Source organism: Anolis sagrei, chromosome 1 (genome assembly GCF_037176765.1).
Source record: "Anolis sagrei isolate rAnoSag1 chromosome 1, rAnoSag1.mat, whole genome shotgun sequence".
Lineage (NCBI taxonomy): Eukaryota > Metazoa > Chordata > Lepidosauria > Squamata > Dactyloidae > Anolis > Anolis sagrei.
In genome coordinates this window covers 281364835-281382212 of record NC_090021.1, presented here as the reverse complement: position 1 = coordinate 281382212, position 17378 = coordinate 281364835, and the positions used below count along the sequence as shown (strand labels likewise).

At 37.2% G+C, this 17378-nt stretch overlaps 1 protein-coding gene across 28 annotated transcripts in view; it reads right to left on the bottom strand.

The window, feature by feature from the left end:
• GPHN (gephyrin) overlaps positions 1-17378 on the bottom strand; it is a 303782-nt gene that overhangs the window by 221383 nt on the left and 65021 nt on the right. For all 28 annotated transcript variants that reach the window (XM_067462787.1, XM_060762638.2, XM_060762719.2 and 25 more), the window contains exon 2: positions 12532-12610. In XM_067462787.1, coding sequence (XP_067318888.1) covers positions 12532-12610 — 79 coding nt within the window. The remainder of the gene's footprint in view (positions 1-12531; positions 12611-17378) is intronic.

Below are 17378 nucleotides of genomic sequence, written 5' to 3'. Positions count from 1 at the left end.
TTTTCTCTCCATAGTAGCAGCCAGACATAGTTCCAATAAATTGTTGAATCTGCAAAGAGGAGGACTGACTGATATTCCTACTAAGTAAATCTTTGTGTGAGGCTGGGAAGAAATCTGTAATGATTCTTACCTTGTCGGCCGAAGGAGAAGCCTGGAATATCAGTAGGCAGGACTCCATTTTGGGAGTGTCAGCAAAGGAAGCAGACATCTTGGGAGTGTAAAAGGAGAAGAGGGGAGGAGCTGAAGCTCTCTTTTGATTGGTTAGGACAGATGGGAGGAGTTTAGCCGAGAGAGGGAAAAGTGTCAGCTTCGCAGAGAGCAGGGAGATTGATTTTTGGGTATGAAGAGGGAGATGAGTTTTGGGAACAGAAGAGAGGAGAGGTAGATTTCTGATCTTGGATTTTTCCCGTCAGAGAGCATTTGTGACAGGCAAGGCTGCATTATTTGGCCAGGGAGGTCAAAGTAGTCGCCTGGGTGCTTGTGTTGCTGAGGTAGAGTAGATTAGATTTTAGAGGACTCTGCTTAGAGCGTAGCTAATTGCTCTAGGGACAACTTGGTTAGATTAGTCTGGGGAACTCACTGCTACTGTATTAGTGTAGAGTGTGGAGTTTTACTCATATCTAAGTCTAATAACTTGTTTAAAAAAACCATCAGGATTATTGTACCTCAGTAACCATTCAAGCTTGTGCGCCTCATTAAAGAAGATAGTTGTTTGTTCAATATTTTAAATAAACATTTTCTCTAGTTCAACTTTTAAAGAAGCCTCAGTAGTGATTCCTTCCTGTGAGAATATTTCTATCTGGTTTAACATCTTTACTTCACAGTCATCTCGGGGAGCTAAGGGAGAGCTGGTGGGCAGGAAGAAGATTACCGCAGGGGATAATCTGTAATTTCTTAAAGTTATTTTAGGTGGTGGCAGCGAATCTACTAAAGTACATACACGTTACCTCATACATACATAAACGCTCCATGCCAAGAATCATAATCCATAATATTGGTGTACATCTGTGGGATATATTCTGAGTTATAATACCAGGACCTTTTATAGTGGTGTCCAGCAGGGAGATTAGCAATTTGCGATCCTTTAAAAAAAATCCCTAAAGGAAAGGTCTATTGGTTAATATGAGAGACATTCAATGAGATAGCTATTGTGGCTTTTAATTTTTTTTGTCAAAACTTTAAACATTTCCCTAAAATCAGTAGATGTATGAATATTTCTGAAAGTTGAGGGGAATGATCCCGTTATATTGTGTCATTATATAGAAACTTAAAGGAGATAGCTCTTCTAGTTTTTTTAAAAAAATGTTGTTTATAAAAACTTTGAAAATTCTTCAGAAATCTGTGGATAAGTGAAACATTCTAAAACTTGATGGCCTAACAGTGGTAAATGCGTTTTACTATTGGAGCAAGTTTCACCCCAATAGCTGTAAAAATGAGGGAGAAAGAAGCCCCCAAAGTTTCCCAACTTGTGCAATTACTATAATGAAAAAGTAACAAAATGTTACTTTTTCATTACTAAAACTCTTGTTATAGTAACGAGTTTTCCATTATTAAAACTTTCGTTATAGTAACCAAAGTTTTATTAACTATACTTTAGAAAGGAAATGCCACTGCACTCTAATTTTGCAATGACTTCTGAAACATGTTTTATTGATTGTACATGCCTACTATTTATAATCTATATACCTTAATCAAGGATCTTTATCTAGCTGACAAGTTGTGACTTTCAAGACAATGACTGAGAATGGGTACTATGCTAAGTTAAGAGGCAAAAGAGTATAGATGAAGTGTAGGAAGCATGAAAAATATTAAAACATTCTCCTCAAATCACTATTTTTGGATAAGAGTAAACATTACTGGCTTTTACATAAAGCCCTGTAATATTTTTAAAGCTATAATATTTTCTTTAGCACACAGATAGCAATTCTATTTCGTGAAGTACCAATCAAAGCCTCGAGTTAATTTTTTCCAAGACCTGTCGTCTGACTTGAAATGTTTCTTTCATGCATATTACTATCTTGGATAAATGTCAAGGTATGTTTCACAGCTGTGATGTTCCTTACTTTAAGCTTATGATTCTAAATTCACAACAGCATTTCAAGGCTAAAGAAAATAGTCACGGCCAATGTTTCCCTATGTCTTCAAAGCAGCTACAACATAGTATCTGTCAAAGAACCTGATTTTTTTTCAAATTAAGCATTTAGGGTTTTTTTTGTTATCTAAATACCCCCTTTTTCTTAAGTTTAATTAAGAAAAGATCTTAAAATGTTAAAATGAAACAGATGGTTTAGCAACTGACTGTCTCCAATTACTGCCATTTCATGACCTGAATCCTACTGTTAGTCCTAATTAAAACAGACCTAATGAATCATTAGATTATTTACATGTTGACTTATATTCATAAACTGATTACCCAAGTATAGAGATGTTAACCAATCCCCTAACAATATGTGATAGAGGTTGTATATGCCGAGCAAAGGTAACTCAATGTTTTAAACATCATTAAAAATATATTAAAAAAAGAAATGTTACGAAGACAATTACTAAGAAAAAAGAAAAAAGAGGGGAAAAGGAGAAAGAAATTTAATTCTAACTTTTCCACCAATAATTATAAAAAGTAACAAATATTATTTCCCATACATGGCAATATTTCTTAGAGAATCCTAATCATTATCAAACCCATATTCTTGCAAGACTCCCACAACCAGGGCGTTAGCCAGGGGGTGGGGTGAACCCTTAAACCTCTTGGTTTAACGGGGTAAATCAGATAAAACCTGGTGTACTCATGAATTGGTTAACCAGATAAAATTCATGAGTAAATTGTTTTTTTAAAAATCTGACACATTTTGGGGGTGGGGGAGTTGAACCCTTCACACACACACACACACACACACACCCTGGCTACAGCCCTGCCCATAACCCAATTACAATTCCCAATCTTTTCATAATGTTCCGAAAAATTATCCCGTCAAAGTACAAAAGCAACTGCACTTTAGAAAATAATGAAAATGATAGAACCTGTAATGTTCTATATAACTTACGTCCCGGTATCTGCTAGATCTTACTTCCCCATAGGAGACTGCCTGGGAAGACTTTTCTCAGTCCCATCACCTTCAAAACTATACTCTTTTAAAGTGATATTTGTATTGCATAAAGTGTTTTAAAATATTGTTATGTTGTTGAATTGTATTTTAATGCTGATCCTTTGCATCTTTTTAGTAGGCATGGTTAGGTTCAATAGGAATCTTCGTAATTTGGAATAAATTCAAAAAATATTTGCTTTTTGAAGCGATTTTGAAGTTTTTAAGGAAACTGGAAGTCCCTTTGCCCTTCCGAAGCTTTTTCTGCAATTTCTGTTACAAAGTAGTAAGCAAGTTGGAAATGATTCAGTGTTTTCCCACTTCTGATCCCTGGCCTCAGCTCAAGCCTGGGAAGCCGTTTTAAAGCAGAGTGGATGAATTTCCTCCCACTCCTCTCTAGAGCCTGGAAAGCGTTTTAAAACAGAGTGGATTAATTTCTCCCTCTCCTCTCCCTTCACTTCTGTCTGGAGCCTGGAAAGCGTTTTAAAGCAGAGTGGATGAATTTCCTCCCTCTCATCTCCCATCGCTTCTGTCTGGAGCCTAGGAAGCATTTTAAAGCAGAGTGGATTAATTTCCTTCTTCTCCTCTCCCTGTTGTGGCTCAGCTGGAGCCTCAGAAAGAAGATGATGGGTTTCAGATTCCTGAACATGTTCCTGTTGTTGATACAGACAATGTTGATACTGAAGATGAGGAGTTTCGGTTTCCCATGGCAAGGGAAGTTTTGGAAGATGTTTCTGATCTTAATGAATCTTCCCAGGTGCAGGTAGAGGAGATGAACTCAGCCTGCCGATTCTCAGGTTGCTGATTCTCAGGGTAATGAGCTATCCAACATTGAAGGCTCTGCAGATTTAGATAGGGAGGATTGCTTGCAATTCAGGGTTCGCCGCAGTGTGAGGCTTGCTAACAAGAGAGAGGTTAGAGGTCAAAGGAATGCGTTCATGCTGGGAAAGTATATTAAACGAGCTGTTTGAAGTCAACTCTTTGTCAGTGCAACTTCTGCAAACACCCTGGTAACTTCTCTGGATTGCCTTGGCTTTTGGGCAATGCTTTGGGCTTCTTGGGACTTTGTCTTGTTCTTGGCTCCTTGGGACTCTGTCTTGCTGCCATGGAATCTTGTTTGATCGATGCCTTTGGATTATGCTTCATGTTGTTTGCCACTGAACTTTGGAAACTTTGCCTTTGCATTTAAGGCTCTGCTTTTTCCATTGAACTTTTGAAACCTTATTTTTATGTTAAAGACTTTGTTTTTCTTCCATAAACTACAAAACCTTCAGCCTTGGTGTGGTGTGGTGTTCTGAGCAAGGTGAATCTATCCTGAGTTGTGACACTTCCGTCGCTTCTCTGTGGAGCCTGGGAAGCATTTTAAAGCAGAGTGAATTAATTTCCACCCTCTCCTCTCCCCTCGCTTCTGTCTTGAGCCTGGGAAACATTTTAAAAAGGAGTGGATGAATTTCTTCCCTTTGCTTCCCCCCTCCCCTCCGCTTCTGGAGTAAAACAACTACTTTCAAAGTAAAGACCACCCAATGAAACCTCTGTTCTCATTTTTATATAGACTATACAATGTTATTGTCTGTGGGAGAACATTGATTTCTGTTTGTGTTGTAAATGATGGCAGCTAACTACAAAAAAAGTTTGTTGTATAGCTGTATGTTTCTATCACTCCCACCTTCCCACGTATGCATGTATTTAAATTGTATGCCTATGACAGTTCTGTTGTTTTTTGTTTTATTCTATGAAATATCATGTGCATTGATGGTGCTAGAAATAATTATTTCATAAATAAATCATGATAATAGTTGTCATTGTCTGTATTATATTCCTGTGTATTTGTTTTGGAAAGCTGGTATACAAGGCAGCTTATCAGTTGAAATGTGTACAGTACAGTTAAAAAGTATGCTTTTTTGATCCCAAAAATTGGTTCAAAACTCGTTTCCAATGTAGGGGGTGCTGGTGCTTCAATTCTAAAGTCAATTCTGATTTTCACAGAAAAAAATGTTCAAAATTTTTCGAAACTTCCAACACTTCCGAATCCTTCCTTCATGGTTTGAAAGTATTATTTCCTGTTATCTCTCCATCTTTCTTACTAATATTTTAAGGCTATTCGTTAGCACAAAGCTATCATAGACAATAGGGGGATGGCCTCATTGAAGGCTGTGAGAAGAGCCTAATGCCTGTATCTCGCAAGGCAGCATTTATCACCAACATCTGTACAATTAGAGATGAATCCAGCTAATCTCAATTAGAGACAGCAAGTATTTCCCCATCCAATCAGAAATGAGATCTGGCTCTCTATCTGAAAACACAAAGGGACCATTCATTGACCTTTGCTATGCTGGCTATCTACCAAGAAATATCTGTATCAATCCGCAAATGATTGCATCAGCTTGCTTAAGGCCAATCATACCAATGGGATATGCCTTTTTGGTGGTGTTCTCCACACTGAGGTCACCTTTTTAGTGTTATCTCCATCAGACTCTCTCATCTCCTTTAAGATCAACTGATGGCCCAGAACTATTTGGTAAACTGACATTTTTACACACTTTAAGTAGGTTCTTTTTTACTCTGCACAAACTTTTAAATCATTTATTTCCTTACTATTTAAGATTCAGAGCTTAAATTTTACAAAATATGGATGAAAATAGTGCCCAGCCTATAACAAGTAGTCCAAAAGACCAACTATTATGAAGACTGTGACTTCCAAAATGATTATCTATAACCAAGGTCAACATGCCAAAATAAATAATCTCACATGGAGTTCTCACTATTCTTTTACACCTAACATTCAAAGTATCACCAAGTGGAAATGATGGGCAACTATCAATGAAAACAAAAAAAGATCAATGGTAAACAATCTGCTTTGGAGCTCTTTTCTTCTATTTTTTAAATCTCTTTGAGTGGTCTTTTCCCAAAATTTGTTTGGTACTGTGTTATTATCCGGGAAGAAGCCACAAGGATAGTCCATGTTATGGGAGGAAAAGGGGTTGAAATAGTTAAACCATTTTCCCCTGTTCTCCTGTTATCCCCCCCCCCCCCCCTCACCCATGTTGCCATCATCAAAACATCCATAGTTTATGATGGATAGAACAGTACTGTCCGTTTATAACTAGAGATGAAACATTTAGATAGGGACTGCAAAAGATAAAGCATGGATTTATTTTGGTTTTTACTTGCAATCCCAATAACAAGTTTTCTTTTTTCGTATGCTTTAGAAATAAAAAAAAAATCATCAGGTATTCTAGAGGGAACAACCAGTTATTAAATTGGTTCAAATAAACCAATTTACAAATATACAAATAGCTAACTTTATTTCATCATTCATGCTCAGGTTATGGTAGTACTAGCTTGATAGATCTGAAATGTAATGATAATAATCTGCTTAAAATAGTTTGAAGGGATGTGCGCACAGTCACCCTGGGTCACAAATGCTGCTGCTCACTTCCAGGTTGATGAACAATAGCAATAACAATGGATACTTCTCAGTTTGAACAGCCAATGGATGTGGAGAAGACTTCTAAAGAAGAAAGAGTCACCACAAGTGTACGATAACTCCTGCCCTTCCTGGCTTATTGAAAGACATAGAAAGAGACTGCTTGGGTGGATTGAGGGCATGATCATTAAGATCACCTTCCATATAACAAAGAGCCTCAGGCCACCTGAGACATTGTTTTAAATAAAAGCTTCATCCTTCTGGCCCAACTCCTTTAACTCCCAAAGTATCACTTCACATATAACCATATATATGCAATCTGATTTCACTTTCAGTTGAACAGAACCATTAAAGATAACAAACAAGTGATCCTTGCTCCCCTAAAATATTACCTCATTTCTTCCCTGCCCCTCATCAAAACTAAACAGCAAGTTACTTCAGAATAAAAAGGCAGAATATATTCCAACAATATATCCTAAACTTGAAAAACTAAAGTCTCCTTATACTTAAGGCTCTGTCTTAAATGGTATGTTATTGTTGTACACTGCATAAAAATTGTGTTCTACCACAGACATCAGAGCTGCAGAATGCATTACATGCAATTTAAATGCCTATTTTCTCACACTTTTTTCTGTTAAAAACTCAACCAGGAATACCTTATCTAAAATTACACTTGCTATCAAAGCTCTTAAAAGTATTCCTATTTGAAATAGTAGTTTTAAGCAATGCAATCTTATGATCCTTAGGAAAGAGTCAGAACTTTAACTTCAGTTGGAGAAATCTTGTCTTGGATCCCACCCCTTGCTTCTGCAAAACCTCTGTAGCCTTCACTTCACTGATGTCAGAATTCCAAATTCAGAAGAGATCAAAAGAGGGAAGAAGGGCTATGCAATGACCATACCAATGAAGATCGCGAATGCACACAGAATCTAACGTCCTTCCAATTGCCAACAACACCCAGGATGAGAAAACTGATACATCAATCCTCCAGAAAGAACTTCCTACCTTTTCAATTAAAAGAACAGGAAAGAACTGTAAATAGTAAACAAAAGAGCAGTACAAGCCACTGCCTTCCTACTTGCTGGAAGAAACAGCAAATATTTGGATGTGTTAGCATCACATGTAAAATTGCTCTACACATTTCTTGAGAAATTTATTGTAAATGTTCATTTTCAAAAACTTTACACTGCTTAGCAGGCTTATTTGAAACACCAGATACAATACATGTAAACATGTATTGGACTGAGCTTGTAAAAGTTGATTGCTGGCCATTACATAATTTTTAAACAAGGATTAATCTACAATAATATCCCCACCAAAAACCATGAGTATACCCTATATATTCACATATCAATTTAGAGATTTCAGTCAAGAAATAAACACAAAAAGAGAACCTTAAAATGCAGCTAGTGCAGGGATTCTGATTACATCAAGAACTACTACTATATTATGAGGCTTCCAGTGCAAAATCTCAACCTGAAAATTGTAGGTTTGGATTTTCCCCCCAACAGACTCCATCTTTCTTTCTGTATATGAAAAGATACTATAATACTCATGACCATGTACAGATGGTGTGCACTTTTTGCATTTTCTCTATGTCAGTAGACATTTTGACCTGACTTGCCTCCTATTAGAAATTTAAATTATTTTCTTCTGTTTTTTCCTCCTCTCACCATCCATCTGTTCAGAGAGAGAAAAAATAAGAGAGACACCAAGGGCACTAAAATGTTCTGTGCTATTTTTACACTCTTTCCTACAAATTCTGAAGTCACAGAAACACAGCTGATTTTCTTAGTCAATTAACAGAAAAAGACACTGTAGAATTGTTTGAAATGAAAACAAATCTGAAATCTCCACCCTGGAAATAATGTTGTAATATGCCGCTCAAGGACACTGGGGTGATATATTCAAAGAGTTAGACTTGTGCTGACACCTGGAATTAGATAGTGATGGTTGTAGTGATTGTCAGTAAATGGTGTGTGCTCAGTATCAGCCTCCTTTCTTATTCCTCTTCCAAGCACTTAAAAAAAATCTTAGGCAAATGATACAATAGTAAATATAGGTTTACAGATCTGGGCTGCTTCTTAATCTGGTTGTGAGCATGGAAGGTTAGGTGATGTCTGTTGCCAGGGTATGTATGCTGGTACACAAGCTCCTGTTCCTGAAATGGCATGATTGATTACCACTACCAGTACACTGTATTTGCATTACTGAATATGCCTTTGCAAAGTATTTGGAAGATACAGCAGCCTAATCTACAATGTGCTGGTCAGGCTGGTGATAACAGGGAATAAGCAACATATACAGAAAGATCAGAAGGGAGGTTGTTCATTATGAAGTGTATCCTGTTATACATGTTTATTATTGAAAATTTCAGCAAAATCTTTTTTTAAAAAAAGGAAAAATACACAAAAAGAACTGAAGCACTCCCAATGGAACAATGACAGTAGTTCCCAATATGTTTCTAAGCACACTCTGCATAACCTTTTGACAGTGCTATCTGAAGAAAAGTCAATAAAATATGTAGGACTTACACTAAGATCACTGATATATATTTCACTAACATCTGAAGTACATTTGGTTAAGACCAAGGAAAGGAACTCCTTTTTAAAAAGTGATATGGGGAGGGCAGGATTTCTCCACAATGGCTATAAAGGTACATGTGCTCACAGGGAAGAAAGGGATAACAGCACATGTACATATCATTGTTTATGCTTATTACTGTGAAAGCATGATATTTATGTTTTATATTAGATATAATTTATTTCATAGATCATGTTTTAATTAACTTTAGTTGTTATGTTATGATTTGTCTTTATATTTTGGGTTATTAGTCATGACTCTTGCCAGCATAGCAGGCGTTATGTTGGCAGTTTCTTCCTGGATGTTGGTCTTCAAATCTTGTAGGGTCCCTGGACGGTTCACATAAACATGGGATTTCAAAAAACGCCATAGAAAAAAATCACAAGGGGCCAAATCTGGAGAGCGGGCTGGCCATTCCAAATTCCCCCTAACTGAGATGAGGCACTCTGGGAAGTGTTCCCTCAAAACAGTCATCGATGCTCTTGAAGTGTGTGCAGTTGCACCATCTTGTTGGAACCAAATGTCCTCTAAGTCCAACCCATCTAGCCATGGGGAAAAAAATTCCTTCAACATGTTTACATACCGGTACGAATTCACTGTCACTGTGACTTCATTTTCCTCAAAGAACCAGGGACCAATAATTCCAGCTGAGGAAACTGCACACCACACTGTGATTTTAGATGAATGCAAAGGCCTTTGATGCAATTCTCAAGGATTGTTGTCAGCCCAGTAGCGCATGATTTGTTTGTTGACAGATCCATACAAATGAAAATGGGCTTCATCACTAAAAAAAACAATAGCATCCTCAGGAATGACTTCGAGAAGAACCTCACACACGTTCCTCCGAGAACTGAAGTCAGGTTCAGAAAGTTCCTGCACCATCTCCATCTTGTAAGGATGGAAATGAAGATCATCATGAAGAATTCTTCTCACAGAACGATCGGAAAGTCCAAGGACAGATGCATGTTTGCACACAGAACGCCGTGGTGATTGTATTCGTCTTGTTGCACTTGAAATTTGTCTGAATGTAGTGACCCACATCACAATTGATTTCCGGTCCGGGACAGGGGCCAATGAGGCTAAATTAAAGTGAATCCGAAAGGCGTGCTGGGTTGCGATCACAAAACATCCGCTCGAAAAGTAGGCCTCAACGGCGAAAACACGCTCCTCACTGTTCCAACGCATGATGGCGAATGAACTGTGTCAGGACAAAACTTTATACTCCCGCCTCTCGAACGAGACCACTAGCACTCCACTACGTTTTCAACCGACTGAATGGTGTGCATTTTTAAAAAGGAAGTTATGCTGTCGCACCCTGTATAACATCTATAAAACATCTTATGCATATTTTCTCTGATAGAGTCACTTTTCCAAAGATATTCCCAATTCTCCAGATCAATATTTTTTCTTAGGTCTTTAGCTCAGGAGATCATAGCAATTTTTATTCAGTTGTCCTCTAGATCAGTAGTTCTCAACTCCCAGAAATCCCAGCCAGTTTAGTAGCTGATAGGATTTCTGGGAGTTGAAGGCCAAAACATCTGAAGACTTACAGGTTGAGAACCACTGCTCTAGATTGTATTCTAATATATATTTATATAATCTAGAAAGTAAGCCCTTATTCCCTTTCCCAATACCTTCCAACGTCGATTTTCCGTTAGCAAACCCTACTTTAATATTGTTCCTAAATCGATCATGCAATTGATAGTAACAGAACCAGTCACTTATCCATATCTCTTTTCTCAGTTTCAATTTTCATTGATCTTTTTCTTTAATTAGATACTGTGTAAGTTCTTATTTCCTCACTGGATGTCGGTCTAAGTACTGCTTCCAATGGATACAGCCATAAAGGGTTTTAAAATTCAATCTCTTCCTTATATCTCTTCCAAATATTTAGGAGTCTAGATCTTATTGGATGTCTGTTAAATTCTTTGTTCACTTTATCTTTTTCATACATAAGGAAGCATGCCATCCATATCTTAAGTTATAGCCTTCCAGGTTAAGCATGGTGTAGTCCTCAAGTGTAATCCATTCTTTTGACCAACTAAATCCTGCTGCTTCATAGTAGTATCTAAAGTCCAGGAGGGCTAAACCCCCTCTACCTTTTTCATCCATTAAATTCTTATATGCAATTCTGGCTTTTTTTGCCAGCCCATATATTTAACCATATATTTCCTCTACTGTTCAAAAACCTTTACACCTTTAATAATTGGAATAAAAACAAAAATTTTGGTAATACCATTATTTTTATAATTGCTATCCTCCCCATCCAGGTTAATTGAACTTTCTGCCATCTTACTAACAAAACATTCTTCCATGTTTTTTCATAATTATTTTGATATAATTTATTATTCTTAACAGTTACATAGTCCTAAGTATTTTACTTTCGTAACCGCCTTACACGCTGATAATTTCTCCAATTTATCAATATTACCTGTGGATGGGTTTTTAGTTAAAAATGCAGATTTTGCCTTATTCATTTTAAATCTTGAAATGTTGCCATACTTATTGATGGTCTCCATTAAAGTTTTGATGCTCCTTATTGGGTCCCCTAAAATGCACACTATATTGTCCATGTATGTCTTTATTTTAAATTCTGAGTCCTGAAATCTGGCTGAAATGCCAGCTATCAAAGCCAGAAGCATCCACGATGTATAAGTTTGTATGGAAGAAGCCATCTCTGATGTCAATTGAAGAAGATGTTGTGCTGTAAATACAAACTTCAACTGGATCCTATCAAAAGGATTTCAGGAATAAAGGATGGTTCACTATATGATTCACAATGATGTGCTTTTGGATACAAGAGTGCAAGTAGAATGCCCTTTGGATTGAGCTTTTTTATCACATTCAATGCACTTTTAGAAAATGTTTTAAGGCCACAGGCCCATGAATGGGAGAGAAAACTATCTTTCTATATTTGAAGAATATAAAGCATCAATAAAAAGAAGCCGAAGAAAGATAACATTTGAATGAAAATCAAACACACTTAATACTCTAAGGAACATGAATGCTACAGCTATGGTGGATCCTTTATTTATTAATTGAATCCCAACAAGGGATTAAAGGTACCATCTTTTGAAAACACAGAGCAATTAAAAATTCTGCACAAAAGATAAAACACAAAGGAGGTTCTTACATCTGGAACCTGGAAGAGATATGGTGCAAAAGCAGATAGGAACCCTTATGTGTGCATCACAAAGACTCTGAAAATTAAATATTCAGATAGATAGATAGATAGATAGATAGATAGATACATGTGTGATTGAAATTAGGTCTTTGTGTGCTTTTAATTAATTGATTTTTAAAAGACTCACATAAGAATTGATAACATCTATACTTGCGTAGATCCATAAAAGGTGAAACATCTGTGCTTTAATAAAAGTTAGTTACGAAGACAATATGTACAAATTAGAAAATCTATTTTTCACTTTGGGAAATACTCACAAGGAAGGATCTTGGACAAGGTCTTTGAGGTTTATTCCACTACGATCTTCTGCAAGGTTCCTGAAGCAACTGTCACTCACTAAAGAAAAAAAGATAAATAGATTAGATGAAAACATGTGAACTCCTGTGCATTGTACTTCCAAACCAGTTAGTTGTTAATCATGTTGTAAATTTTAATAAACAGCTTTTACATCCAGGCATTGCATTTTTTCTAGACCTTTTCATGAATTTGCAGATTGGCTAAATGAAAAATGTGCTATCTAACCACAATTATGAATAATAAGCATGGATAAGCGTCTCGTTCAGCAATCAAAATAAATTATTTCTCCTGAATATTCAGTTACAGAGTTTATCTAACAAATAAGAGAGATACAATAGTGATGAATGGATGCTTCTTTTGACATGCCTACATATTCACATCAAAAAAAGGTATGTCAAAGAATTTACTTTAATGATACAGGCCAACTTGGGAAACAGCACTATGACACAACCTTTGCAATCCATGTGGATTCTTGGCTGGATTTTCTTTAAATTGGTCATATTGAAGTCAATTGAAAAATCAGCTGTTGATTTAACGGAATCATAGAATTGGAAATGACGACATGGGCCATCTAATCCAACCTCTGCCATGCAGGAAAGGCACAATCAAAGCACCCCGATGGATGGCCATCCAGCCTCTGTTTAAAAACCTCCAAAGAAGACACTTCTGCCACACTCTGAGACAGAGAGTTTCACTGTTGAACAGCTCTTACAGGCAGGAAGTTCTTCCTAAGGTTCAGGTGTAATCTCCTTTCCTGTAATTTGAACCCATGCACCGAGTCGTAGTCTCCACGGCAGCAGAAAACAAGCCTGCTTCCTCTTCCTTATCACAGCCTTTCAAATATTTAAACATGACTATCAGGCCTTTTCTCAAACTCTTCTGCAGGCTAAACATACCCAGCTTTTAAATATGTTCCTCACAGGGCATGGTCTCTAGAGATTTGATCATTTTAGTCTCCCTCCTTGGGAGATGTTCCAGCTTGTCAATATCTCTCTTAAATTGTAGTGCCCAGAACTGGACACAATATTCCAGGTAGAGTCCGGCCAGAGCAGAATATAAGGACACCATTTCTTTCCTCGATCTAAATGCTATATAGCCCTTTTGATGCAGTCCAAAATCCCATTGGCTTTTTAGCTGCTACATCACATTGTTGGCTCATGTTCAAATTGTTGTCCATTAATACTCCAAGATCTTTTTCGTATGGACTGGTGTTGAGCCAGGTGTCACCCATCTTGTATCTGTGCATTTAATTATTTTTCTGCCTAAGTAAAATTGCCTACATTTCTCCTTCATGAAATTCATGAGACTAAAGTGTATCTAAGCACTGAGTTGATCCAACCCTTTTCATAGCCCAAGGACCATATTTTCCCCCTTTTTGGGTAATTTATTGCTTGATGTATTGTCAAAGTCTTTCATGACTGGAATCACTGGGTCGTTGTAGGCTTTTCAGGTTATATGACCATGTTCTAGATGTATTCTCTCCTGATGTTTTGCCTGCATCTATGGCAAGCATCCTCAGAGGTTGTGAGGTCTGAGGATGCTTGCCATAGATGCAGGCGAAACATCAGGAGAGAATGCCGCTAGAAGATGGTCATATAGCCCAAAAAGCCTACAACAACCCAATTTATAGCTTGCTTGCTTTAATTTTTAAGGGATACCTAATAGTCCACCCAGATCATGTAGAGTTTGCAGACATGATAAGATTAAAAGTCAATATGACCTAGATAATTCCTGACTTTAATTTAGTTTTCTACCAGTAAGTGTTCCAAAGCTATAATACACAATACATAAAAACAAAGTACAAAGGGGAAAGAAGTACAATGAATAGCACAATTGAAAAGTACTTAGCTATTCTAGTACATTACATAATAGGGACAAAATAAGAAGTAGCAATATTGTTTCATGCCACTTTAATATACAACTCTGTTAGAACGCCACACCAATTAACATTCAAATGAATATGCATGCTGTTGATTTGCAAAAACCAACATTCAGGTTAAATTTTAAAGTTCTTACAACACTTTCAAATCCTACTTGGCAGACACTAGTACCTGCAGTGAAATACACCATGCAGAATATTCATCCTGAACTAGGAAACCTGATGGTATGATGCTTCTTTCTCAACTCTCCACCCACCCCCTCCCTAGAGAATAAGGAAGATGACTTTGTGCAAGCTAAGTCTCTAAATAATTCTGATGCTGAGGTTTCCACTCGACAAATTTGCTACCTATTGATGTGGAGAGGTGAGCACATTCTGCAATCCTGCCAAAGAGAAGCCTGACCCAGGTTTCTTGCAAATTATGAAAGGGCTGTCTCCTTGCACTATTTCAGCTGCTTCCTGATCCTTAAAGCTAAGAGATGATAGATGGGACAGTTCTGTCATGCTCTGTGCAGCAGAGTTAAGAGATAACAGGAGAATAAACAGTAGGATGTCAAAAATGGGATCTCACACAGTTCTAACATTTCTAAGACTAGAACTTGTAAGAACTCAGGGAGTGTGAAATATTATTAAATAATATGAAAGATAGGAAGCAAGCATGGGAGCTTATGATGTGTGAATATGAGACCAAGATGAGAAATTCCCCAAACCCTTGGAAACAGCCATGAGAACAGTTCATTGTAATGTATATACTCTGCTTAATACCACCAAATTTGTTGTTTCATAGATCATAACAAAAAGTAAAAGTTGTTATGATCTATGAAATAAATGAAGCAATAAAATAGTCACAACTTAGCACTCATGAATACTAAACACAAAGATTAACTATATTAAATAACTCACTACAGTTACCAACACTCACAGTTGGGTCATTTGAAAATAGTTTTCATGTAAGCGTTGTTGGAAAGGTTCTTTCTCAAACAACACTTTAAAGTTGTGCAGGGCAATATACAAGTAAAGGACTTAAATATCTAAAATTCATGGGGCCACCATAAGTCGTCAAATAGCGTGAGAGGACATACACACTGCTTAAGTCAGCAAGAAGAAAAAATGTATAGAAATGAAAACTGAAGTGCTTTTTTAAATTAATTCATAAAAACAACACAATGAAAAACAGCAAATGATATCTACAAGCAGGAGAAACAACATTAGAAAATCAGCCAGACAGGATACTAATGAATGGTGCAAACCTCCCATAAAGAATTCCTAACTTGTTCCCATCTCCATGGCAGCAGAAAACAATCCTGATACCTCCTCATGGCATCATTTCACACATTTATAAATGGCTATCATGTCTCCTCTCAGCCTTCTCTTTTGCAGGCTAAACATACCCAGCTCTTTAAGATATCCCTAATAGACCTTTGATCACTCTAGCTGCCCTCCTCTGGAAACTTTCCAGCTTGTTAATGTCTCTTTTAAATTGTGGTGCCCAGCATTGGACACAGTATTCCAGGTGAGGTCTAACCAAAACAGAATAAACACACTGACGTAACTTGATCTAGACACTATACTCCTTTTAATGCAGCCCAAAACCCCATCAGCTTTTTTAGCTGCTGCATCACACTGCTACCTCATGTTCAACTTGTTGTTCAGGAAAACACCAATATCTCTTTCACATATATTGTTGTTGAGCCAGGCGTCGCCCATTCTGCATCTTTGCATTTCATTTTTCCACCTTAAATGTAGTATCTTACATTTGTCCTTGTTGAAATTCATGTTGTTAGTTTTGACCCAGCTCTCTTATCGTTATCTCTCTAATCTCTAATCTGAATTCTGAACCTGTCATCTGGAGTACTAGCTATCTCTCCTAATTTTCTGTCATCTGCAAACTTGATAAGTACACCTTTTATTTATTTATTTATTTATTTATTTACAGTTCTTATATTCCGCCCTTCTCACCCCGCAGGGGACTCAGGGCGGATTACAGTAAACACATATATGGCAAACATTCAATGCCAGTTTGACAAACAAGGTTTAACAGACAAATACACCGAGGCTATTTAACTTTTTTTCTGGCCACCAGGGGAGCTGCTGCTTTTCATCATCCATCAACGACACCGATGAAGTTCTTACGCATTCCACATTCCCCGGAGTCTTTTTTCTTTAAGGCCTCATAAATTAGTTAAATTTAGCCTCCCACACAAGGTGGTACCTTATTTTCCTACTTGACAGATGCAACTGTCTTTCGGGTTGCAAAGGTCGACAATGGGCTACACAATGGCTGGACACCCACTCCAGCCCGAGCTGGCTTCGAACTCATGACCTTTTGGTCAGAGTGATCTTAATGCAGCTGACACTCAGCCAGCTGCGCCACAAAACCTTCATCTAACTCATTAATAAAGATGTTGAACAGCACTGGGCCCAAGACTGAACCCTGTGGCACTACACTTGTCACTTCTTTCCAGGATGAAAGAAGGAAATGGCAAGCCTCCTCTGAATAAATCCTAAAAGGAAACACTATGATAGGGTCACTGTAAGTTGGAGTCAATATGAAGGCATATAAAAACAACAAAAATGAAATATATGGAGAGAAATGCAGGATATAAATAACAACAACAACAACAACAACAACAACAACAATGGATGGCTCAGTAATATAGCATCAAAGAAAACCATTTTGAAGACTAAAAGACTTTCCTTTTGTACTAGGTATGAGAAATTTTAATAATATGATCTAATTAAAAATGAGACAGAACTGGTAAATGGTAACGTTTTACATGTTATATTGTTTGCTGTAAACAACTGCTATTTGTCTCCATCAGATCAGCAAGCCAGGAAGGTACATAGCCAAAGGGATTTAGGCAATGAATGAAGACAGTAAATAGACCAAAAAATCTGTATACAAAACAGTATAGAGTAGCTACTAAT